Raw genomic sequence first — 15,217 nt, forward strand, 5'->3', positions numbered from 1 at the left:
AATAAGAAAGAGTTCAGATAGGAAAGGAGAATGACAATTTTATAGCAATTAATTTACCGAAATTCACAAACAATAATTGATGATGGTGAAGTAGTAATCAATATCAATGCCTATGTCGACAGTACATATTTTACTGTTGCTGCTATCGTGATTTACCAAATGCTGGACTGGATATTATCAAACCAGTATATTTAGAGTCATGCTGAAGAGAATTATTAGAAAAGTACTTGGAGAAATTCAAAATGCAAGTGAGTGTTTTAATAGTGTGTAAAACAGAAGAAAATACTCAACGGATGTTTCAACTGGCACTGAAATTAGCTGTATATGATTTAATTTAATGTTGAATTTCAGGCCTTTTTTAAAAGGGTTAACGCAGTTAAACATAGAAAATTTAAGATCTTTTGCGTCGAATAGCTATAAAATGTTAGATAATATTTGCATCTATGATTCCAAACAATACGCTTATTTCGGAAAATCGTACGAAAGTTTCCAGAGCAAGAAGGAAAAACAAAAATAAGAGTTTCAGTCAGTACACATAGGAATTTTTTAAATCAGGAGCATTTTAAAGCTTAAAATATGATTAAAACAAAACTATATTTGAAGATTTTTTCTTTAAATGACATTTTGACTTTATGCAAAGAACATAACACTTATCATAACATTAACACTTATACTTCAAGTAATTTAAAATTTTCTGTGAAAAGTATATAAGGGTTGAAAAGAAAATAAACCATTTACTATATGTTTATAGACGCATTGCATTTTGTATTCTTCATGAAAATTACAATTATTACTGTAAGGATCCTAAGTTTTACTAACGTTTATTTTATTTTAAATCTTTACTATCACTTCTTATTTTCTATTTCCGGCCAGAATTAAAAGCTTTAACTTATTTATGCAAATTTGTCTTGCTAACGCCAAGTACTTAAGTTGTGGCTTTTTCCCAAACAAGAGAGAGGAAGGAGTTATTGGAAGTAAGCCTCTTGCCATAGTAGTTTTACTCGGTTGCTGGTTGCCTTCAAGGCCAGAGGTTTAGTCCTCTTAATAATTTCAAACGTATCGTAGTTTTAGCAGCTCTCCGTATTACATACGGACTTTGTTAAATAACGGCCAATTTTATTGCTAGGCACTTGTATACTAATTCAAAGTTAGTTTTAGTTAGAGTTTTAGTTAGTAGTTTTATATTCTTACGTTCAGACCACAAGTGGTTGGTCTCTGTATTCCGAAGTTCCGGAAATACCTGTAAAGATAGAAAAATAAAGGGTTTCGTATACCCTTCCTGTGTGTATTGTCTACTTCACAATTTATTGGACATAGCTTGAGTAAGCTCCCTGTTCTGAGTCAGGACAGTTCATGTTTCCAAAGCAAGTCAAGAGGAACACAAGTCCTGATATTACAATATCCCTAACTTTCGAAATTTTTGCTGTTTCTCGAAAGTTTAACGTCTACTATATTTTAATTCTATGATAATGAAATAATACATAATACTGAAATTGATAAGCATATACGATAATGAAAGTTTTTCTCTTATAACGGAAGTACAGCTTCCATCATAAGCACAAGAATGTTTTTCAGGGAATCTCTGGATAAAATTACAGTTTATATTATCATATATATTCAGAAGTAAAATTGGTTTTTTATGTCCAGAAATAGAAAAAATGCTAAGAAGTGTTAAATTATTCGGTAAAGTTTACAACGAGTTTTTAATTTGTCTCTGCTGTAAATAGCTGCTTAACCACATATCTCTTAGCAGATATCAGTCCAATATGTCTTTTTAGTTTCCACCTTTCAGCAGATTTTCATGTTTATGTTTTGACAAAAACGTAAATAAACAGAATACAGAGGCTGTTTACACATTTTTAGAACAATTTTGCTTAGTTATCTAAAAAACAAAAACAAACAAAAAAAAATTGTCTGCTTGGAAATTTTTTTTCACTACAACTATATTTTTGAAATTATACATTATCGTCTGCCACTTGACAGTTTTGTTTACAAGCAAAATGGCACTTTTTAAAGAAGCAATGGATGGAAGGGTATGTTTGTGTTTTTTTCGAAAAAAATTATTCATATCTAGTTCTTAAAAAACGCTGTGAAATCCATGGTTTTTCGATATCACACATATATTATATAACTGCATCTTTTTATTGTATTTTTTAATTATTTCTTTAAAAAATTTAATTATTGATACAAATTTATGTGTTTTTCGCCCCCCTTTCTATGTAGCCCCCCGCTTGCGGTGCAGGCCTTGGAGGCCCGCTTCTGCTAGCGCTGTATTCGTTAATCAAATCACGAAAACACCGAAACAGCCTGCCTATACCGACGCTCAAAATCAAATTTAAGATGCAGCTAATTATTTTGTTCAACGGGTTTAACTGCCGTGGTGCTTATAGTGAAAGAGAATAATACTAAAAGTATTAAAAGTTTGCAGCATTTATTTTGTGCCTCTCATATTATGTGAAAGGCTGTTTGGCAACGTGAGAAATAACTGGTTAAAGTAAAATTTGTGCTAAGCGCCAATAGTACATTAATATTCTAAGTTCTGCATAGAACTAGCGTTACAATAATAAAGGGAGAAAAACTGTAAATTTCTTACATAACATTTGAAACTTTTGTATACAGTGTGCATTTACATATTTTTAGGACGATTTCGGGACGGAACATTTTAATAAATGCTTAAAATGTAAAGAGTATTTTTTTAATGTTTAAAATTATATCTGGAGCACCGGGATTTCCATGAAAGAAAAGCTTTTCTGAAATTTACGGAGAAATTGATTTCTATTCCTCTTCCACTACTTTCCAAAGTCCCTTAATTGTGGCGGGTTTGCGCTTAAAGAGCTCATTTCAAGGAACCATAGATGAAGGAGTCTATAGATAGGCACAATAGTCTATATATGACTGTAGATAGGCACGATATCCCTAGATGAAATGCCAGGAGACTTCGCAGGAATACGTTCAATATGTAAATATGCAACACCTGTACCAGTCTTCTTTTTTCAAGGAATGCAGAGGTACATTTCAATATATAAGTTGTATTATCTTGATGAATTTTTCTGTTTGAAAGTCATTGGGATTAAAGAAACGGAATTTCTTCTGTAAATATCGGATGTAAAATTTTCTTTTGATAGTACGTTAAGATAAGTTCAATATTTTCTCATTTTAATTTCCCATTGTAAGAGAAACCTGGTACAATCCTAAACCTCTTACTGAAACTTTCTTTGTATTGACATAACTAGCTTTGTAAATTTTTTCTCTTCGTTTTCGATAATAAATAGACGTTTTCTAGTTGCAGTCACTTAAGTAAATCCATGCTACATCAAGGCCCCCAATATGTTTCCCTTCATCTCGTGCAAAATAATATTCATACAAGACTCTACAAATTGTTCTACGTTGAGCCACATTCCTTGGCAAAAGCAGGGGAACATTGCGTTTTCCAGCATTTTGTTGCAAATCTTGTTTTTTTGTTCTATTTCTTGTTGCTACGAGTGTATTTATAGACTTTGAGATTGATTTCTGAGTCAGTGGATTTTCTCTTGTTACCAATGACTTAACTTTAGAAACGTTACAAATAATACGTACTATTTCGGATATTCGTTTCGAGTGTTCTTTTCAAGTAGAAGTAATGACTGACGTTTTCCTTTTCCGATTATCTCTTTTATGGAATAGGAATATTTCTCTTCAGGAAGCGCAAAAACATAACCTTCAGTCAACAGCTTGTTTACATGCTACGTTTTGAAAGAAGAATAAATTTAAAATACCAGAAGATATTTCTTATTTCAAATAATAAGCTGTTGCCACAAATTTTTATTCCAAGACACTTGCTTTTTTAAATTCTTTATTGAAATCTTTGTAAAAGTGTGTAAACACCTTTTGTATCTCATCGGTGACGGAATTACAATTTAGGATTTTGTCTTTCTTTGAAAGTTGTGTACGCCATTTAGAATGATAAATGTTGCGTTTATCCAAATGGTTTAGAAAATGGAAAATTCCAAAATAGAGGTGTCTACAAACATCTATTCGAATTTTTACCACTTCATAAATGCTAGGATGTATTCGCAATTTTAAGGCTTTTACTAAAATACATCGATGAGAGATCGGACCATGCTTTTTCTAATGTGTTATAGACTATTGTAATTATCGGACACAAAATCATATGGGAGTAGTATCGGGTTAAAGGGCGAGTTATAAAAGTGGCAGCCCGAGGGGCTAGACTCAAGATTTAGTCTAAGTTATTCGAATCAGAAAACGAAAAAATTTAACAGTGTACTTACTACCCAGGATTTGAAACACTAGTAATTAGAAGATAGTTCTGTTTTTGGACAAACATGTTACTCAAGGCTTATTTCTAAAATTAGAAGTGCCGGACCCTGTGGAAGACTGTCAGGAAGGAAGAAAATAATAATAATAATAATAAAATTCTGAAAGCTTTCAGATTTTATATTACGCCCAAAGGTGCTTTTTTTTTAATGTTTTGTGTGTTATCTTCATTTATTAAATATGATATTCTCCACACTTAAGCATGAAATTCAATTCAACAGCACTATCAAAAAATATTTAAAAAGAGCAAGCATATCTTTAGAATTTCCCAAACACAATCTTGCGTGCTGGAGATAAAAATGTTGTTTTTTTCGTACAGTGTTGCCATTGCTTGCTTTGAAATCTTTGAATAATCAAAAATTCGTTAAAGCTTTACAAAATATGAATAGATAATAAAACAAATTCCAGATTCGAAATTTGGGCTTCCAAATGCCCATATTCGAGTGGAGGACTACCTTGTTCAAAATCTGATGTCTCTAGGTGCCGTTGTTTTTTTCACAGTGCGAGAAACATACCTACATTCATACAAATTCTTCATTATTTAATTGCTTTAAATATAATGCAGGGTTCTAATATTTGGTGGTAGTAATTTGAAATGTGAGCCGCCGTTTTATAGTGGACTACACAAAATCCAAAACGAAATTAATAGCCGGTAGAACTCCAATTATCCGAATCAATTGGGACTCGATCACATTCGGATAATCAAAAATTCAGATAATTCGATTTTTTTAATAAAGGGTTTACGTACATTTTAATTAATTATTGTGTGTACTTACTGTATATTGAAAATGGAAGAAAAAACTATTTTTAAAGAAAAATAGGTTTTAATTAAAAGGAAAAGGCAACACGTTTACGTGCATGTTATATAGCGTACCGTACAGTACTTACGTCGTGTTTCCGCTTGACAATGAGAAGTTGCATGTGGTCACACTCAGGCTGATGCTCCATCCACTTCAGCGCAGTTTCAAGGCCTGCAGACGCTTCACTAGCTGATAGTCCCGTGTTTGTTTCAACTTCGACATTAAAGTCATCTTTTTCCTCGACACTTTCTTCTCTCACACTTTCAATAAGTTCATTTAAAATTTAGCGTATGACAAATCACACACCATCCATTCTGCTGTATCCTCAACATTAACTTCTGAACATAGAGGAATTTTCAATTTTTTTTTTTAAATTCCTCAAGTGACATGTCATCCTCATCTTCTGCTGTCGGATCATTTTCCTTTTCTTGAGCTACTTCTTCCTTTTTCCCCTTTTCCATTAGCTGATTCTGAAGCTGATTCTGAAATTCTGAAAGCAGTTCGGATAGTCGAAGTTCGGATAATTGGAGTTCTGCTGTATTAGGTTATTCAGAGGATAAAACTTGAAAAATCAACTGTAACCTCGCAGGTATTCGAATCCTGGATCTTCCAGTTTGCGAGGTGGATACGCTAACCTCTTACACTACGAGAATTTTTCAGACAAGTAAGCATAAGCAACAAGAACAACAACAACTACGAGAATTTCAATGGAGAATGCAAAAATTCGTTATAAGACGCTGTCAGATATATCAAAAATTAATTTAAATAATTGTTGTTAATATTATTATTCTAAATGGTGCCTAAGATCTCTCGAAAATATACTTGGTACCGTGCGAAACTGATAGAATGTATGAATTTAATACAGAAACACGATTAGAATTTTCTTGTGTAATTCGCATGAATAACTGTTTTTGTTTTTATTATGTTCAGGATCATGTTATTAAAGATTTGACTAAATAAATATTCTTGTAACATTTTTTTTTTTTTTTTTTTAGTTTACTCATGGTGTTTTTCATTATGGTCAATTGTTGTCATGGATTTTTAATTTAATTCCCGATAGGTTATCGAGTTCATATTTCATGCACACGATAAACAATAATGCAATATGGTGCAGTGACGTTTTCAAAATTAGACAATTTTCTGCACTTTTGGTTTCTAAATATGGTATAGTACGAAACAAAAGACGAAGTACTGGTTCGGTAATTCATTTTTGAAAAATTACTTTTCAATTGAATAATTTGATTAGTAACGCGTGATTGAATCTAAAGAAAAAAAGACTTAAGTTTTTATAAAATAAACTTTTATTTAAAACTCATCAAAAACTGATGAATTAAAAGAAGAATAAAAATGAAAAAGAGTAAATATCTGAAAGATTTCAGATTTTAAGTTACGTCCAAAGGGGCATTTTTTTAACGTTTTGTGTGTTATTTTTATTTATAAAATTCAGTTCAACAGTAATATCGCAAAATAATTTTAAAATGAGCATATCTTTATAATTTCCGATACAGAGGCTCGCTCACTGGAGATAAAACTGTTTTTTTTTTTTTCCTCCTCCCCCTTCGTAGAGTGTCGCGATTACTCGCTTTGAAATCGTTTAGCTTTTTAATTAAAAATTCGTTGAAGTGTTACAAAATATGAAATCGATAATAAAACAAATTTAAAATTCAAATTAGGGCTTCCACATGCCCATATTCTATGGAAGATTACGTTATTCAAATTTTGATGTCTCTAGGTACCGTTGTTTTATCACAGTGCGAGAAACATACATACATGAATGCAGATTCTTCGTTATTTAATTTCTTTAAATATAATACAAGGCGATAATATTTGGTGACATCAATTTGAAAAGTGATTCGCTGTTTATAGTTTTCAATGCAAAATACCAAAACTAAGTTAATTGTCCTTCAGGGCAAATTGCCTCTTTGGACTAAAAATAATTTATCGCACACATTAATGAGAACAACAGATTAAATAATTGCTTTTAAAAATTTATGTGCAGTTTTATATGAGGAATAATAGAAGCCTTGATTCCAAAAAACAATGAAATCTAATAATCTAATTATATTTTCAAAAACGTATAAGCCATTTTTGTTTATAAATTTATCAAGTGCGCCGCGCGCTTTTATTATTCGCAATATAAAAGTATAGATGAATTTTGTGTAGAGAACTATTTAATCTTCATCAAACTATTGATAAATTATTTTTGTTCTTTTAGTTTATTAATTTTTTATCGGTTTAAAAGTTTATTTAATAAAAACTTTATTATTCATTTATTTTAATTCTTAATTTTCGCGTCTTATTAGCATTTCATATTTCATTTGCTTTCCAGTTCTTATTCCATCAACTTTCCTCATTCTGCTCTCCAACAGCAAAGAAAAACGAAAGAGTTAAGAAAATTTAAACATCTAAACTAATAAAATGTTCTTTCTGTATAAATATTTTCATTGAAACATTCGAATATATTTTAGAATAATTAACTGAAAGTCGAAAGTATTGGAGGTAATTTGGACTCATTTGATTGTTCTCGAAGTGGATTTCGAGGATGCAGCAGGGAGGAAATTGTGGGAGGATATGATATGCAAAACCACACGGATGACGACATCTCAATGAACGGAGCAAACGAAGAATCCGGATTATTACGTCACGTAATTCCGAAGTGCCATTAGCAAGCGCTGGATGGCTTCTCAATTATATGCTTGGAATGTCGGGAATTACGCTAAGTTGCGGTTAACGTCCAACAGATACTTTCTGACTGTAAGCTAGATACCTAGAATTATGATTTAAAAATAAATGCTTGGAGATTTTTGTTAGAAGTTTTCAAGTTTCTATGTTTTCTGCAGTATGAAATATTTTCAAAGTGTACTTGTATTTTAATGCACAATTCCTTTATTTTAGATTAACGGAATTATAAGTGCCGATATTCGGTATCCCGAAAAGTATAAATACGCACGACGTTTTCTGTTTTAAAGATGTTCTGTTACTCGCTTCCTAATTAATCGCTTCCTTAATTACTACTAATTCATTTTAAATGACCAAAACTATATTTCAACGTCGAAAGTCGACTTCACTCTTAGCTTTTCTTTCTTTTCCTCTTTACACGATTTTGTTTAACTTCGTTTGTTTTTATCAAACCTTGAAATTAATTTTTGACGTTCTGCTACCGAGTTAGTTTTTGTTAACAATGCAGTGTTCCATAGGAATTTTTTGAAAATTCGATATACGCCGTTTCCTTCCTTAATGTTGACTTTTGTTCGCATATTTTTGCTTCAAACTGTTCCATTTTTCTAGATATTTTGTGATTGTAAAAAATCCTGGATTTTTGAGCCAAAATATTATTTTTTCATTTGTTAGCATTCCCCAAATTTTAAATGATGATAAGATAATATTTCTAAATGAAATGGAAATTTAATGAATGTAATGCACATATATGCCGCTGAAGATCGAAAGACCGTGCGGGGTTGGGAGAAGAGTTGGCGACACGCTTACTTTATTTTTACGTTGATTAGAATAAATATCTTTTCTATTTTTACACACTGTGATTTCCTTAAATTATTTTTCTCCATTCTATGGTCTATAAAGAATGCAAAAAATATTACATTAAAGTATAAAATAAAGAATTATATAATCACATTTATTGTTCGTTGAAACTCAGTTAGTGCCTTAATACAATTTTTGTATGAGAACCGCGCTTCATGAATTTAATTTTAGTGTAATATGACACTATTACAATAATTTAATTTTTTTTTTTTATTTTATGGCTTAAGTACTTTTCGAGATTCGTTGATGCAGATTTTTTTCCGTATCTCTTGTTAATGTGGTTTTAATAAACTCATTTAACTTTATAGCGATAGTTTCTTAAACAACACATTTAAAATTAGTTTAGTACATGTTATGCTATTCAAAAAATTCAAATACAGTTCAGCTCAAGAAAAGCTGCTGCTGAAAACGGATACATTGCTTGTACCCCAAATAACTCTGTTGTGTATATGTTTATCATAGACCTTTTTCCTTGATATTATGTAAAAATTATAGACTAATTTCATATTTCTGAAAAGAAGAATATGATTAATTTAGATGTTAAAGTAATCAGGAGATTGTGAACGTATGAAAATATATTTAAGATTCAATAAATTAACAATTTATTTACATCATAGTCTCCACATCCTGATAAGTAATCCATATCAGAATTCAGCCCTCCCCACTCACCATTAAGACCTGCAGAGCTGTACAATATTTAATATAAGGTAGTGTGATGCTTTTAAGAATTCAGGAAAAGAAAATAAATCAATTTACAATCAAATTCACTTTCGAGACACATAAAACCATCAACAGCATGTAATGTTACCATATCAGGAGAAGCAGGTATCGTACCTGCTACTCCGCTATTTGCGTAATGCGGTCTATATAACCATTATCTAAATGAATAGTAATGGACAAATACATTAGCTTTTCTTCCCATTATTTCATCTGATTAATATAAGGTAAGTCGGTTTCATACCATTTGGAGTGTATATCAGTTAGCAAATGAAGCTGAATACTAAATGAAAAAAATAAATAAAATACTAAATTACTACAAGATGAATTCTAAATTAGAAAAAAAATTGATTAATTAACTCCAATTTTTTACTCACAATAGCAGCATATCAATCAGCAGGGTATTCATTGCAAAAATATTATCAGAAGTTTCTGTAATTTACTTAATTAAATAATTCATTTTAATGGGGATGGATAAACCCTAAATCAATTCTTTACATCTTTTAATCTTCTCATAATCTCATCTCGTTTGCCGACCCAGCACCGTAAGTTGGAGTTGTGTCAACCTTTCATTTACAAGTTCATGATTCGCACTCTATTCTAGCCAAAGTTCAATAGTACTATGATAAAGATAAAATTTGTTTCTTTCCAAATTAATTTGGATTCATGAATAATAAAAAGGTAAGGAAGTCATACTTAAAAATGCTTTTTATTAAAAATATGAATTTTTTAAGCTAATACAATACCAAAATATTAATTATTTTTTAATCATTTGAAAAATCTTTACTTCATGTAAATCATCACATAATATACAGATATTTTATATCACAGTTTCCAGCTATTCATTTAAAAATGTATCCTAATTTGTCATTTTAAATAAACATTTAATTTTATATGTTTTAAAGTTTTAAAAGCAAATATTTCTTTCAAACCTAATTCTTAATCTGTATGCATAACATAAGGGAATATTTTCTTTAATACTTTTTTTTGGTTACATTCAAGGTAGTTCGCGAACCTTAGAATGTATAAGTTATTTAATAAAATTAAAATTCACATTTTCATGATTTTTAAATAATTAGGATAATTAAACATAAAATCGAAAAAGTTATTTTTTCGAATAAACTTTAAACAATATTAATTCAGACATTTTTTTCAACAACATTTCAAAACTCTCAGCAGACTGCAAATTTTTAAGCATAATTTTTAACCAAATACATAACTTATTAGAAAATAAATACGTTTAAAATAAATTTATTACTTTAATTATTATAAATTTTGTCATTTAAAATCATTCTCTTCAGAATTTCCGTTCATTATCCCCTTAATTACAAGCGAATAAAAATGCAAATTTCATATTACTATAAATAAATAAACTGTTAAATTATAATGCGCTAAAATAAACATATAATTAAAAGCTTAATACTCTTTTACAATTTTATGCACAAATAAATTCTGAAGAAAAAATTTATTATAAAAATGCATGCATTTAAATTCACGAATTTCTGTATCTGAATTAATAAATCTCCTTATTCATTTCTTCTAAGCACAATCAAAAATCTATTGAAGGAACTTTTAATAAACTAATTCTACTTACTTTGTCAGAGAAAACAGAGTTACACATAGTGGAAAATACAAAAACTAGGTTAACTTGAATTATATGACATAAGTATTAAAATCACCACGATTTAAGAACAAATATAATCAAAAATGTCATCCTGTTAACTGAATAAAACATCATAAATCATGGCATATTCTATCTGAACTTTACATCTCGCAACTCGAGACAGCAGATTTACAGTGAGAAATCATTGAAAAATGATTCCCAATATCAGAAAAAATTTATATTTAACATTCTAACTATATGCTAATAATAATAATAATGAAGATGATAGATATATAGCGCATAGGCAAGTAATTTTAATGCCATCTAATTTTGTCATGGAAGACTTTACATTTATCTTAAAGAAGACTGTTTCAGGCATATTATAAAATATGGGTTAGAATCTTTTGAAATTTCACCTCATTGCTGTCAATTCAATATCACAATAACAAGTACTTGTTTTAATTCTAAATTGATTTATAGTCATCTAATGAACGCTTGCCCAGCAATCTTTCTCCGTCTTTCAACTCTCTTGCAAAATCGTGAACCAAGTCCCTGAAATGCATGGGATCTAAATTTTTGCATAATAAATAAAGAACAAACCAGTCTCCTAAATTTGCCCTTGACATAATGATATGCAAGTCCTTTTTATCTGCAATTCTAGACCTTGATCTTAGCATTATAAAACGTGAAGCAGGCCAAAAAATAACCATCAGTCTGTAAACTAAAATCAAAGCCGATAGAACAGCTAGTATAACAAACCAAAACCAAAGGAAGATATAAATCTTTTCGTTCAAAATGTTCAACGGAAGTATGCATAGTGCATCGTATCGCTGGACGTCTCCAGAAGGACCGTATCGATGGAAAGTGCATTTGGTCATCCTTGGAAATACTTTTACCATGGGATCAGTCCTATACTCTTGGTCGATGTCAGTAAATTTCAGAACTTCCACCCCATATCGACTGAATTCTCCACCCAGGAATGTGTCAATAAGATAAATTTGACCAATAACATTAATAAAGTTAAGAATTTCACAGAACGTGAAGCATGTTACGTAAGTAGAATGATAACGCAAATGAGTTTTCAGATATCCAAGAAGAAGGTTTTTATTTAACTCTTTTTCATCTGGTTTCAAGATAGGACTGTTGAGACCCATAACCAGCGTCTTAATAGTGCCTCCTTCCCAAGTCTTCCACAAGTATCTTGGAATGTAGAAAAAAATCGCTTGTAGAAATAACACAAAACAAACCCATTGGTAGTACGAATGATATTTCCTGGTTTCTCCAGGTGTGAATCTGTCAATTCCAGGATGTGGTACTTCTACACCAACTTTTTTATTCCATGCATCAGGTAAAGTAAACGTAGTATGTATCCAACAAAAAGTCTCCAACACATTTTCTGGCACGTCGTCATTTTGGATGCAATCTATAGGATCTCCGAAATATTGGCGGCAGGTGACGAGGATGCTAAATGCTACTAGAACTAGAACTGTGAATTTGTAATGGAGTCTGAATATGTTATTATCGACACAGATTCCATCGAGTTTTATGAGTCCTCTCAAAGAACCGAAGACATCGAACATTTTGACTGCAAGTGCCGGTTTGAAATAGACCGAAAGGATCTATAAGTTATCACTCCTTTAAAAAAAACTGTCTAGTTCAGCAAAGAGGAAGCATTTTCCCATCCAAGGCAAGGTCGTTTCTTAAACAATACTTTCCCAGAGAACTGCTGCAGACATGATCGCATATCAGAAGCAAGACACAACACTGAAAACAATGAATCTGCACAGAGGAATGAAGCGGAGAATTTGTATTCCCTTTTTTTTTTTTTTTTTGTTATTTCTACTCCCTTCTCCTCTGGTGGATGCTAAATCATTTTCATGTTCACGACAGCGAACGCATTTGTCCGTTGATTCGGGTTCGAGTAGGGGAGGGGGATGGGCGAGAGGAAGAATAGTCTGATGTCATCCACTGGCGGGAAGTGGTATCGGAAGGTAAGTTAGCTGCGTGATGAAGCTTGAAAACATTCTCATTAGAGACATTCCATTTAATGTGTGGCGCACAATAATTTACACTGAAATAGATCTTTGTACTTCTTCAAGGTAACAGGAACATAAACGATTATTCTCTTGTTTTTTGGGCTGAATTTTTTATAAATATTTCCGTGATTCCTTTTTTATAAATAAATAAAATTTTTATCATGACTCTTCTTTCAAGAAACAATTATTTATTTTCCCATTTTCTATTTCTTCTTGGATTTTTGAAACCTCTTCGAGGTATATGTATATTGTTTCAAGTTCATGCTAAAATCGTATGTATATTGTTTCAAGTTCATGCTAAAATCGTATGTATATTGTTTCAAGTTCATGCTAAAATCGTGTCCGCGATAAATTGAATAATTGCTGTTGCCTGTAGAATGAATTATAGAGTTTTCCTTTATCTTCAATAAACATTTTTATTTAACATAGCATAAATTATTCGTCTATAAAAATCATTTTGCTCAGATTTATTAAAAATATATTGTAGCAGTGTGTATTTTCTGTTTTGAGATTCATGCATATAGATTTCCAATGTACTATAATTGATCAACTACGAAACTTCAGATTCTAATCTTATCATACGCTACCGTCTGCAGCCAAAATAAAATCTGATGTTTATGGTATAGCAACGTGTAAACTTAAATTCTTTTCTTTGTATTTGTTTTTAATTTTGATCAAACTCTATTTTTATACAGGTTTATACTTCCCCTTCCCAAAATGCCAAAATAAACAAAGATTTTAAATTTGAATTTGTTTTTGAATTGCGTTTTAATTTTTATCAATAGTAAAGATTTAGTTATTTTATATTTATTTAAGCAAAATATTTATATAGTTTTTCATATATTTCATTTTAAAAAGTTTTTTAAAGGTTTTTAATTAAAACTTCTTTTTAGTTAGATTGTTCCGTTAGATTGCAATCAGACTTTCCGTTAGATTGCAATCAGACTTTCCGTTAGATTGGCAATATGAAGTTTTCAGATTGTAATTTGTTTTACTTTCAGTTTATAGGGGGGAAAGTTCCAAGTGCCCACTTTTTTTCAGAATTTAAAATTGCAAAAATCTGAAGAAAGAAAATTTTGAATTACAAATAGAGATATTAGAAACAAATATTTCATCACTCTTGAAAGCTGAAGAAATTATTTATCGAAATGCTCTGCTATCATATTCTAATTCTGATCAAGTTTTAACATAAGAAACAAAAAAAAAGACAAGGAAAACTTGGATGAGAATTTAATATAGTCATTCCGATTTAAATTTATATTTATCACCTAAAACTGTCGCTTGCTTTGTCGTATTCAAACGAACGAACGTTCTCTTCAGAAAAATAGTTTTTTCCCTCTTATGACTTGTGGCCCATTGATTAAACTCGAAGAACACTTATAGTCTGCCCTGCGATCGATTACTTGAGAACGGTTCATTGGATTCATTGGATGAGTATTTTTATGGTTTTCTCCCCGTGTAATGTAAATACGAATCAATTTCTCTTAGAAAATCTTCTACGAAGATGTCCCTTTATTTATGCAGAGTTTTTGTATGCTTTGTCGTATTCAAACAAACGAGCGTTCTCTTCAGAAAAATAGTTTTTTCCCCTTTATGAGATTATTTTTCAATTTTCATAGCTTCTAGCATCAACAAGGATGTCTATTTTAATTTTTTAATGCTGATAAATAGACGTAAATTTCAGAATCTCACGAAATATTGATCTGAATTTTTATTCTTTTGCACCCATTATATCTATCTACCAAATATTTTAATCTCCCATACTGTTATTACTGTTTGTATTGTCTACTTTTATCGATCAAAATCTGTAGTTGCTTTAAGATTTAGTTGATAAAAAATGAAAAAAGTAAAAAACATGGTATTCAAACTACCTCTGCATTTTAAGGCCTTTATATTTGGGTGCCTTTTTTAACATATTCATATTCTTAAATTTCTTCTTTAATTTTCTTATGCACTTAAATATTGCGACTACTGGATCCACTTTTTTAAAGGTGCAAATTTTATTGCTAAATCCTGATAAATTTATTCTTGAAGAATAATTTCTTTCCCCCACACAAAAAAATTCTACTTTATCTTTGTAAATCATTTCTTGAATAAATAAATAAAAAAAGAAACAAGTACTTGAAATATCCAAAGAAAAAAATATAAGAAAGAGTTGTTAAAATCTAGAATATCAGTAAAGTGAAAAAAGATGAAAAAGAATTTATGCA

At 30.5% G+C, this 15,217-nt stretch overlaps 2 protein-coding genes across 3 annotated transcripts in view; both read right to left on the bottom strand.

Annotated features, from left to right (window-relative positions):
* LOC118195492 (uncharacterized) overlaps window positions 1-15,217 on the bottom strand; it is a 376,248-nt gene that overhangs the window by 264,734 nt on the left and 96,297 nt on the right. The gene's annotated exons all lie outside the window — the stretch shown is intronic.
* LOC118195487 (innexin inx2-like) lies at window positions 11,271-12,883 on the bottom strand. Its single transcript, XM_035366812.2, has one exon. The coding sequence runs from the start codon at window positions 12,549-12,551 to the stop codon at window positions 11,436-11,438; it is 1,116 nt and encodes a 371-aa protein (XP_035222703.1). The 5' UTR covers window positions 12,552-12,883; the 3' UTR covers window positions 11,271-11,435.

The sequence above is a fragment of the Stegodyphus dumicola genome, chromosome 12 (assembly GCF_044657685.1).
Source record: "Stegodyphus dumicola isolate Sdum_Otavi_A_Nest chromosome 12, ASM4465768v1".
In the NCBI taxonomy this organism is placed as follows: domain Eukaryota; kingdom Metazoa; phylum Arthropoda; class Arachnida; order Araneae; family Eresidae; genus Stegodyphus; species Stegodyphus dumicola.

Bases quoted from the DNA above. Each gene is read 5' to 3' on its own strand.
- LOC118195487 (XM_035366812.2), bottom strand. From the start codon at position 12,551: ATGTTCGATGTCTTCGGTTCTTTGAGAGGACTCATAAAACTCGATGGA.